Source organism: Mycetomoellerius zeteki, unplaced genomic scaffold (assembly GCF_001594055.1).
Source record: "Mycetomoellerius zeteki isolate Tzet28-1 unplaced genomic scaffold, Tzet1.0 scaffold105, whole genome shotgun sequence".
Lineage (NCBI taxonomy): Eukaryota > Metazoa > Arthropoda > Insecta > Hymenoptera > Formicidae > Mycetomoellerius > Mycetomoellerius zeteki.
The window spans coordinates 1496038-1508454 of NW_017255965.1; the positions used below are offsets into that span (position 1 = coordinate 1496038).

At 32.5% G+C, this 12417-nt stretch overlaps 1 protein-coding gene across 2 annotated transcripts in view; it reads left to right on the top strand.

Annotated features, from left to right (window-relative positions):
- LOC108721452 (lachesin) overlaps nucleotides 1-12417 on the top strand; it is a 147856-nt gene that overhangs the window by 109102 nt on the left and 26337 nt on the right. Inside the window, exon 3 of one of the 2 annotated variants that reach the window (XM_018446005.1) lies at nucleotides 10134-10300. In XM_018446005.1, the coding sequence (XP_018301507.1) occupies nucleotides 10134-10300 (167 nt within the window). The remainder of the gene's footprint in view (nucleotides 1-10133; nucleotides 10301-12417) is intronic. The other variant, XM_018446012.1, reaches the window with a different exon arrangement.

Sequence of the window (12417 nt, forward strand, 5' to 3'; positions counted from 1 at the left end):
GGGATGAGGTACATTGGCTCATATTTCAGGAAAGCTTAGCTTAACTTACCGTGTGTGCATATGATTCAGTTTACAACTTAATTCTGACAAAACACTTTATATATTTTCATATTATAGTAAACTGCAACTAAAATAGTTCACGTTTATTTTTCTGTGATGACATTTTGTTATTCAATTATTACAAAATAACTTTAAGAGATACATTTACTAAGAAATAGATATCTGCGGTCTATTTTTTATTTCAATTATAATTTCTCATGAATTTAATATGGATTTTTCGTATAGACAAATTATATCGTGACAGGTACCAATTTACCTCACAATCGGAGCAAGCTAGCTATGCAATGCAGCATGTTAATATTTCACTTACAAAGAAACTATACAGTGTATAAAATTGTTCTTAGCATGAAAATGTAAAAATCTCTATCATATTAATACATCCAAGGGCTTCGATTCTTTCCCTCGGTTACTTTTTTAAAACTTTCAAAAATTCAGGTTATTTCGTCAAATTTAGTTGTGAGCAGACGTAAGGTTTAGTCGTGTCGTTAATCGCGCACGAACTATGAGCATTGTATGTAAAAAGGTGATCATTTCTTAATTTGTGAAAATTTCCGAGGGAAAGAATCGAAGTCCTTGAGTGTATATTTAAATTATAATTATTTGTTTAAAAAACCGAATGCCGAAAATATTATGCCAATGAGCTCCGATTTTCTTTATATGCGTCGTATTTAAATATGTCTATTCAAACAAGCAGTTGTTAAAATTTTAATGAACCTTTATCACAATAAAACTACTACTGTAATTTCTATAAGATTTTATGATAATACATACTTTGCAAAAATTTTCTAACATATGTGGGAACGTGATTTAGTATATTCAGATTAAACCACGAATCAAATTTATGGCTAATTTAGCGGCCGCAGTCAGAAAACTCCCGATATATATGTACATTGAATGTACATGCATTAGAACGCTCGAAATAGCCGCCGTCGAATTGGCTTCTAATTTTTTTCTACACAAATGTGGAACTATTCTTCGTAGTAACTAAATGTATTATAATAGAACGCGTTTCCGTATTTCCATAATTGCGGCAGGCACATTTTCAATTTAATTGAAGCTACTTAAAAGCTGTATTTCTACAAATAAAAAGTCAACCTGCGTCGATCTAGCAAATAAAACGAGATTATGCTAGAGAAAAATTGTCGATACCATCATGCTATTCTCGACACAAACATGTAATAATTTCTTTTTGGAAGGTTTTCCCTGTAAATACAGAATTGTCTTCAGCACCGATAAGGCTGTTTGATACTATATAAAGATTAAGTTAGCTTATGAACCGTTTTACAGACAGGTATGCCGGGGGAGGGGGGGGGTTACGCTACACTATTTTATATTCAAAACCACATTAAAAGAAAAATAAAAAAAGAAAAATATAAGTAAAACAGATTCAAGAAACTACGAACATATATAAAACGATGTAACATTATCAATAATAAATATCCATTGTTATTTTAAACTATGCAATTTAAAGAGAAAATCGTACAAATTTTATTTTCGCACTTGTAGAATTCATTTATAGTTGATTTTATACAGAAACAAGCCACAAATATATAAATTATGAACTTTTACTTTTTTAATCATCTAAGTAGTTCACATATTTTTATTAATATTAATAAAGTATAATATTTAGTTTCCGAAAAATAAGAGGGTATCTCTTTAAGAGACTTACGAATCAGTGTACTTTTTCTCAACTTTAGATACTTAAATTTATATGGCATTCTATTGTGTATTAAACACATTACTGAATATATAATCTTTTTATCTTATATAAATTTAGGTGTAATATTTTTTGACTCAGCAATTTTATTTTTTTAATTTAAGACTTAAATTTAAGTTTCAAGATTTAAATTTAAGTTTCCTAGAACGCTCCATACGATCGATTTGTCAACGACGCCCAGTTACCGAACTTTTTGATGGTAGCACACTCTGCGAGATACATTTGTTATAACACTCAAAACTTTTACTTGCACTGTACGCGCGTAGACTTAACTCAGTGGATTATCGCGGCAACGATCGATCGAGATTCTATATAGTATGTATCTATAAAGTCACGTGCTTTCAGTTAATTACAGATTTCTTAATGAATAACTAATGAATAACTATGACTTCGACAAAGTTAAACTTACGCGCGCTGTTCGTCATTATTACTTGTGGTCATTAATTTTTTAATTTGCAATATTAAATATCTTGAATTTAACCGCCTTAAGTTAAAACTCTGTCAGAGTAAAACTTCATGAAATGAAACTCTATGAAAATCCGCAACTGAGAGAAAATAAGACTTCTGATAAATTCTGTACATCCTCTCATATCTGTCACGTCGCGCAATTTTGACGCATATGTGTGCATCGCGTGCAAACGTCATCCATTCTCGTCGGGTATATGAAACTTCTGGCATGCAAAAGATTTCCGTACGTCAGTGTTGTATTTACAATGGCATGAATCCGGAAAAACATCACGATGTAGATCCTTAACGCTACATGTAACGAGATATGTATCGGTAAACAAAGTTAATGATATTTAGTCGAGTCTGTCACAAATTCATAACAGAATCAATTAAATACAAACTCTGACTCTTTGTGGAACATTTCCTCTTTTCCCTCTATCAAATTCAACCGTGTAATCCTTCAACCGTGAGCGTAGATAGGACATTTTTATCGCAACGCTTCGATATGTCGTCGTCATCGTCGTTGTCGGCACTCGCAACGGACAAGCTCGAAATGCGTGCAAAATGCGAATGCTTCCTTCGTGAGTTTATAGGAAAAATTTTCGTAAGGAAACTTCTTAATTGAGTAGGAATATGCTGCGCGATGCACTTCGTACTCTTTGCATTTTTCCGGCCTCGCATTTTCCATACTTCGCGTCTTCCGCAAAAGTGCAACGCGAATAGTTGGAAGCTCGTAACTCCGTGAGATGCATTCTCGCCATCGATACAGCGAAGTATTTGCGAGATGGAAATTATGGATTCCCTGAGAATCGATCGTAGAGAATCATATAATTTTAAATTAAAAAGTATTTTTTATATCCTTACGGAATATTATTATCAATTGCGTATAATACAATATACAATATAGACAATATATACAAATAGTTTTTTTTTATCTAGACGTTTTTCCAATCACCTCTCATCTCGCAAGCACAAGAAAGTTCTGTAAACGCTCTAATTGCACAATAAAAGTGCTGACAGAGCGTAAACAAAAATTTGCATTTGGTTGCACGAGTCGTTGCTTTATGCGCGATGGAAGATAAACGAACATTACACGCTCGGGACTTTGCACTGCGCTTCGTAGGATAGCGCGATGGTTTTATTGTAAAGGTAGATGGATTAAGTGGCATTACTTTACACTGTCCTTTGTAGCCGAGGACAATTTATGCGAGACCGTTGCTCCGCATAAAGTGCAAGCGTTTCGGCACGGCGTTCCTTTTACTAATCTAATTACTTTATGTATACGCGTGTGTGTATTCTCTTTTGCGCAATAAATCAATTGATAATTGTGTATGTTTTAAAATATTAAATATTATTACTGATGTTATTCTGTCATATTCCTTTTAAGAGAGCATGGATACGTGAAATATTAGCATATTTATCTGTAATGTATCTTTATGTCTTAACTTAATACATACATATGCATCTATAATATATTATAGATCCTATATGACAAATAATCACTCGATAAACAACTTTTACAAATCTATTATCTCAAATTGAAATAAAATATGATTTGTCATTTACCGATACGTGGTGCAGCAACAACTATAACATAAAGTACGCGCTGAACTGTATAAAATATAAATACGTATACAAATTATAGCGCGCCTCTAATAATTAATATCTCAAATAATTACCATTTGCATAAAATAATTGTAAATAATTGATTTGCAAATGAAATAGATCACTTACCTCGTGATTGCTCTGCTGGTTCCCGATATCTTCTTAAATCTTTTTTTCTCCCTCTCTTGTTTCTTCTTTAAATTTCTTCATAGCACTCATATAACACAAGCTCACAAAAATACGATTAATTATGATCACGTATCCATCCACTCATAATTAGAATATTTTCACCGTAATACCGCGTAATACGATTAATAAAGTCAATTAAATAACTAATTAAAACACAAGAGATTTTATGAAAATGTGCAATCAAATGCATCTCCTGTATTGCAGATACATTTTGAGATCTCACGAAATACTAGAAATTAATGTATTAAACATTATTAATATTTGTATTAATGAGTTGTAAATTATCGTGTATATTGTAAATACGTGTATTAAAACGATACAATACAAATCACGATTTTTCGCTATTTGAATTATTTGTTCCGGTTTATAATTCATTACGTGATATTTTAAATTGCGTGACTTTTCAAGACTCCAAAAATTAAAACAAGCCATACCTCAATTCAAAGAGCGATGCAAGAATTATATTTCATTTTAAATATCTTTAAAAAAATTAAATATAAAATAGGAATAAGGCTCAACAAATTTAAAAATTACGAAAGGAATTAGGGCTACGAGTCAAAGGTTAATTATTGTGAATTAAATTATTTGTATAAACATATCATAATAATAAAAAACACTTTAATGTCTGCTATAAACAATTACAAATCAAAAACAAAAGAACAAAGAACATATTGTCTCAGTACATACTAAAGATGACACGATTTTTCTCTCTCGTCGCATTGCTTGTCTATTAAGATTCTAACACAAGAAATTATAATCATGTATTTTACGGAGGAACATTATATTACCGTTTTCCATTGCAACATGCTTCAATTATGTCATCTAATAATATGAGTTCGTATTATAATTTTTAATTTAATTTTATTTCAACATTGAGAAGAATCCGATAGGGATCGAAACGTCAGTTCTTTGTTCTTTTGTCTTTGATTTGTAATAATTTATAGCAGACAAGTGTTTTTTATTGTTATGATATGTTTATACAAATAATTTAACTCACAATAATTAACCTTTGGCTCGTAGCCCTAATTCCTTTCGTAATTTTTAAAAAAATTGTTATTATAAATAATTTAAAATTTCTATTCCTTATCATTTTTGCTTTAAATAAATGACAGTAAACTACAAAATATTTATTTCAATAAATTACCTCCATATATTTAGGAGGTACTTATCAATTAAAAGTAAGTCAACTGTATGTATGTCACACACGCACATACAGTTGTTGATTGTTAATTGTTAATAATTATTCGCGGACAATAATCGTGATTTTGTAATAGCACATTTTGCGCCATAAAAATCAAATCGAGACTTAAATACCGTATATCAGATAAATGGCCATGAAGCAACTACAAAGGAATATAAAACGAATTGTTCCTAATTATTGATAGAGAATTATCATGCTTAATGTCTTTAGTACTTGTTCCGATCGCGTCTCAAAAGATAATAAACACAAAACAGAGTTGCCCGCCTGCTCGAGTCTCGCTATACAAATGATACATATACTTGGCCTTGCGTACGCGTAACACGTGTCATAACAACACAAACACCAAGATCCCAACCGGAGTTTCACCGAAGTTTAATGTAGAAAATAAATTTCATTGTATATTTCGTTTCTTGTAATTTAAACTAGTTATGACAAATGAACTATTATCACGTTATACAGTAAACTTAACATATATTAAAATAACAAGATTAAAGTTATCTTCTTATAAAAAAAATGTATGCGTGGATATATTAGCGTTTTTTTTTTCAGATTAATGTTTTGTTCAAATTCTTTCATTTTTAAATGGATAAAGTAAAATATGAAGCAATTTTAATAAATCAAGATAATGAGAGATTAAATTATCATTAAAAATATTTGAAAAAATAATGTATAATAAATTAATTTTCGAATCAAAGCAAAGTTGACGCCATTAACATTATGTTTTAAAATTACATTTAATGAATCGCTTCAGATGTTATTAGTGTTATTAAAATCAATTGTACAAATTTTTATATTAAAATAAAGATGAAAAATGATGAATTATAATAAATGCAATGTTCTAGAAATCAATATCATTATTTATACATAAGAAATTGTATTATGTTAAAATTTTGTTACGTATGTGAAAATTATATATATTGTGTGTGTGTGTGTGTGTGCGTGCGTGACTCCTCAATATATTTTTATTATTAAAATTTAAGACTCCAATTAATATTCAGAATATTAAAATCGCGTAACTAAAACTCCGTATAACTTTTTTATATTACATTAACGTTTTGACATGGTTTATATTTTGCATCTATGTCAAAATATAAGATATAACAAATTACTAACACAATTTATAAAGTAGAAAAAAAATATTTCTTGCGTATAAATTGACATTGGATACCGTAAGCATTATAATAAGTAAAAATATGATATTTGAGTATTTGAATTTTAAAATAAAAGAGAGAGAGAGAGAGAGAGAGAAAACTTTTCGTTAAACATATTGAGAAATGGCGTCATAATATTTATTGGTAATCACATGTCAGTAAATTCTGTTTGTTTCAATTTATTCGGTCATTGACACGTTTAGCGAATAGAAATTTCACGATATATTTTACAAACGGCTTACTTAGTGTTTATGTGTGTACGTCACTCTTCAAATAACTCGTAAAATTCAGCCAACAAAATTGCCGACTTCTCGCGGCATGCCGCGATATGTCCTACATCTTCGTCACACACCGCGACCATAAAATTCAACTCCTTCCCACCCTCTGAAGGAAAAGCTATTTTCCTTAGAGCATGGCATTTCACGTTGTCGCAATTGCGATAAATTATAGCGCATATATCTGCATAACCAATTATATTAACGTCGCAACACAGTGGCAATGCAAACATCGCTCGCGATAGTTTAGGAAGAGCATTTTATTCACATGAAGAGCATTTCAACAGCTGGTTTTCAACAGCCACGGAAACAAATATCTGTTTCGCATTTTGATAACGAGCCATCGTTTTATGCATATAACGCGAAATATCATATTTTCAATTTTTTAAAAAAAGGATGTTAATTTATGATTTATAAACGATTGCCAATAATATCGAGAAGTAACATTTTCAATCGACTGGCCTTTTAAAATGACATATTGATTAAAATAGAAAGCAACATATTTATTGATTACTGTCCGCATTGCTGCTTTGTGACTATCACGCATATAAAAATTAATAGATATAATATCTTGTGCTACGAAGGAAAGATAATTTTTCTATAGGATACTGCAGCATTGCGCATTGTAAAGATGTTGAAGCATTTCCGAAGCGCGAAGATCGCGGAACCATTTTTAGTCGCGTCTGTCACCGCGGGAATGTCAGATAAATCGATCAGCGGCTTTCATAAGACGCGTTTTTCCCACCTTCCATTTGGCCTCATAAAATTCACATAACCGAGTTACATTAGATGATACTAGCTACTACTGCTACTGCTGCTGCTGCCAGCCGCGAATTTAAATTCAATACGCGGAGGTTCTTCTCGCGTTAGAGGCGGGCGAACTTTTCTCGTAAGTCAGTTTCTTTGTATCGTTCACCAGACACGAGCATCATATTGAATCTCTCTTTGTCTCGAAGTGCCTCTTGCGCATCACAATTGCAATTACATAATGGCCATATGATACATTACAACGTGTAATATTTTCTTTTGCAAACCTAGCAAAGGCTGCAGGCGCTCTACACAAAGCTATATTAAAAATATACTAAAGATAATACATAATATGTAAAAATGTAATATCACGAGAGAGTGAATTTCATGATTATAATGTCGCAAATATTGTTCCTTGATTAAAATATCTTTATACAGAAAGAGATCGGTTTTGAGAATCTAGATATTTAGGTAGATATAGATCTGAAAATAATTTTATTGGATCATCAAAATAATTATGTATGAATCTCAAGCACAATGAGTAATGCTGCAAACAGTTTTGACACTCTAACAACCAGTTTGAGCGTTTTACATAATTATGATAACTCAATAAAATTATTTTCAGATCTGTAACTAGCTAAATTTTTATTTAGATAATTTTTAGATAATTCAGCAAAATTGTTCTTTCCATGTACTTTTTTGATAAACATTAAATGTTATAATAATAAAATGGGATATTGCGACAATTATGTTTGTCGTTCATAAAGCTTTATTTTTTAACAAATAAAACTATATAAAGTACTTTTTTATATTGATTAAAATACCAGTTCACAAGAAAGATCACATAGATCGAAACTCTAGTTATTAAATCGTACGCGGAATGCTACGGCAAAATGTGCAAATTCGTTCACAAAGGTAAGTGTTAAAAGTAACAGGAATTCAGTTTCCAATATTAAATCCTGCTATAGCAGTGATTGTCCGACCACGGCGAGAAAAAATATAATCGATAGAATTTCCATCACATAGCTTACCAATTTCCTGTATTGCCTTCACTACTGTCACAATTTCGAAAATTCTCGAATCTTACTGCATGATATTATTGTTACATATTTTTTAAATAAAACATCATCGTTCACGGTTAAATACGTGTTTATATATTTATATCATTTATTTGATAATTAATAATGTATTTGCAGCACAGCATTATAAAATTATCAAAATAAATATATACATAATTTATATGTATATATTTATTAATATTATCTATTTGTAACAGCAGGCTATTAATGTTTAATCCTAAATGATAACAAATGATAAAACATATCTACTTTTGTCACTACGGTTAATAAAAAAATGTATCTTTACGCCATATATTGAAGTAAAAATATAGATCTTGTAGGCAGAAAATATTAAAAAAAGAATGACGTACTATTTCACACAAAACGAGCGACATTTCCGGCAATTTCACTGTATCGTTTATTCGCAAAATATAGGTTCCGAGATAAAGTTCGCCGGGAAACTATTTCACGAGCGACAGGTGTTAATTCCGCGTTGATTACTTTTACATCGTAAACCGGCTAAATGTTGTCGATTCGGATTGTTACAGCCAGTGAAATACATGCACCGCAATGGGATCCCATTAACAAACTATTTAAATTCCACAAATTAATTTAGTCCCGTCACTGAATATGTTAACAGTGATTTCTATATATGTGGAGTATATACAGAAATGCTTGATCTCTTAAATTTCTCTCAAACGAGTCATTTTATCACTGCTAGTATCATATCTTTTTATCTTTTCATTACCGCTAAGTTTCGCGCAAATATCGTATTGTTATGTTAATAAAAATAATGCAGGTAATAACAATATTCAGATAAATCTATTTTTAGAATTTATAGACATCTCGGAAATGTGAGAAAATTGCTTGGAATGTTTTGTCGCTGACTCGTTTATCACTTTTGAGCGTTTCGCAAAAAAATCCACCGGTACTTAGGCATTCACGCATAGTGCACGATAGTTTCTGTTATGAGATAGCTGGATGCCCATAACGCCAAACTTTCTACAAAGGCCCGTTTTTTTCCATGAATATATAACACGACATAAAATATCCCGCATATCCGGTGCGTATCGTGGTAAAAGCCTCGGGATATTTTCACGAAACTACTGCGACTTTCCAATTTACTCTAACGAGAATTGACTAACCGATCTTAATATGCAATATGTTTAAATGATACTTAAAATGTGAAACATGCAACGCTCGTTTTAAATATAATTATATTAAACGCTTTTTCTCATGAGATTATCTCTAATCCATCTAATAAACACTTAAATTTTAAGGGGGAGAGGACGGTGCTGGATAGAAAAATATTGTTGTTTTTTATGGCAATTGAGTTGTTAATAATGTATTTTGAAAATTTAATTCGATACAAACTATAAATTTACATTGCAAACAATATATTTAAAGAAACAAAGAGCTAAAAAATATTAATTTTTGGTAAAATATATAATAATAAAAACGTCTCGTTTAACTTTACGATTAACATGATTTCTTGATTAACAGTATAATTGCAAACGCTGAGGACAACTATATTTTTCGACCTGTGAAATCCCTAAACCTTAGAATCAATACTTTCTCTCTAAAGAATTATTTGCTCCAGCGAGACTTTCAACGACAAAGTAGAGTGAAGTGGAGAATGAGAATCGTATTAAATTAACGCGCGATCATTATTGTTTGTTTCAGTGACGGGGCTAGAGCCAGACTTCGCTTACCCGCTGGAGAACGTAACGATCCCGCAAGGTCGAGACGCTACCTTCACCTGCGTGGTGAACAACCTCGGTGGATACCGGGTGAGTCCTTCCTCCTCCGCGAGCGGAGATCACTCTGGCAGCGTCAAGGGTAACGCCCGGGTAACTATTTTACCATTAACCTGTGTCCGCCTGTAATGGACTACTACCTTATCTACTACTACCTACTACTACTAACTCTACTACTGTCACTACTACTACTGCACCACCTATATGCGCGCGTGCCTGCACTTCACAGCACTGCATTTAACTGCACTACTGCCAGCTATGAAAAATAAGAAATATATATATAAAGTATATATACTACCACAGTCGCCAGAGCAGCCACCATCACTAACCATCTCTCTGTACGACATCCATTTTCATCTATCAGTCCGTATACAGGTACTGCTCGACTACGACGCAGCAACCGAAGTTTCATAGTCTCTTCACGTTCCTCCTGTCTCATTCTCTTCGTTCACTTCGTCTGAGAAATACCGACAATTCACACCGAAGAGAGAGAAAGAAAGAGAGAGAGAGAGAGAGAGAGAGAGAGAGAGAGAGAGAGAGAGAAAGAATTCTTCCATGCGAAATTATTTACTAAATGGTTAATGGTGCCTTCGCGCGTTGAAAGAATGCGTATCGTTATCCGTTATTATAGCCAATAACTATATGCGTCTAGTCATTATTAAACAAGATGCGCCATAATAACGGCTTCCCCGTTTTGTTCGCGTCGTTGGATTATGCATCGCGAGTTGCCGCTAACTAAGATGCTGGAGCTGTAGTTATCGCGATATGTACGCTCGCGTTTCATGTTTTAAGATGGCATCTTCTCTCTAATGTTTTAGAGTGATTTGAAACGCAAAGTAGATCAAACGAGATCAATGTTATCAATATTAACGCGTCGCGTAGCCAAGATGAAATTTATTCGGATCGATCTATCGATCTCCACCTTTGTCCTTTCTCTGAAAAGAATTCGAATCACGAGAGGATGAATGGATACAAAAAAGCCGATCTATCGTTGCAGCTATTGTTTTTTTTTTTTTCGACAATGGCTTTCGGGCACATTGCCCACTCCTATTTCCATGGCGTCATGCTTTCCAAAAGACCACGTCCAATATTACTGGCGCAAAAATTTCTTCGGTTTCTCCCAGTGGACGTTCGAGATAAGATCACAAGCATCGCGTGTATTGATTTCATTAAAATATATACATATATGTTAAAATATTTATTATTACTTAGAATTTGTTTCAACGCGGAAAATATTAATGTTTAGTAGCTCTCTCGCGGTTAATTTTCTGTCTAACGACAGTCAGGAAGTTTCAAAAAATTGGAAATTCATTTCCGTAAAAATAATAACACACATAAAACGTTTTCAATTAATATAATTATCAATTTTATCAAGTGTCGATAAAATAATAAAGTTATCGCTGCAAAAATTTTAAATTGGATAACGAAATTTATCATATCAAGTAATAATAATTATTTTATAAATATGAAAATTTCTAATATACAGATATTTTAATCTCAATTTAATTTTATATAAAATTTTTAATAACTTTCTGGCTCGTAATTTTTAAACGGATTGCTCGAAAGATGTTATTTGTGCTTTTTTCGGAACACCCAGTAGAGAGATTAGAGCCGCGTGTAATTGCGTAAGTTTCGCTTTACACTTCCCGGTAATAGCGCGATCCCAGCAATGGAAGGAAGATTGATCAAGGCCGGCACACAGTGCCGCTATATGTAGCGAAATTGATTTCACGCGAGAACATATCGCCGATGTGGCGTATTAAGCGCTTTACGGCTCCACTTGTTGAACCGATAACTTCCCGATAGCCGAGGGTTCTCTTCCTCTCATGTCACGGAGACCTTTCGCCGGGGAAAGAAATTTTGGCACCGTGCGCGCGATCGTCGTAGATTTTAATTAAACTTGGCACTGTCAGAGTTTATAACTTGTTGGAAAATGCGATTACTTCCGGCAATGCGCTCGCCCGCGTTTCAACTTCTTTCTTTTAACATGGTCGGACAATCCTCCACGCAGGAGTTTACGTTCTTTTCTAATAAGGATCATCGCGACGGTTTCATTATTTCTTTTCTTTGTTCTTCTACATTATGAAACGTATAGAATCTATGAGCGAGAAGGAAATTTTGCTTCGTAGAGATTCGCGATTACTTTCATCAATCTTTTACAAACCTTTCACAAATCTCGCAATTAAAAATATTTCAGAGAATATTTCAAA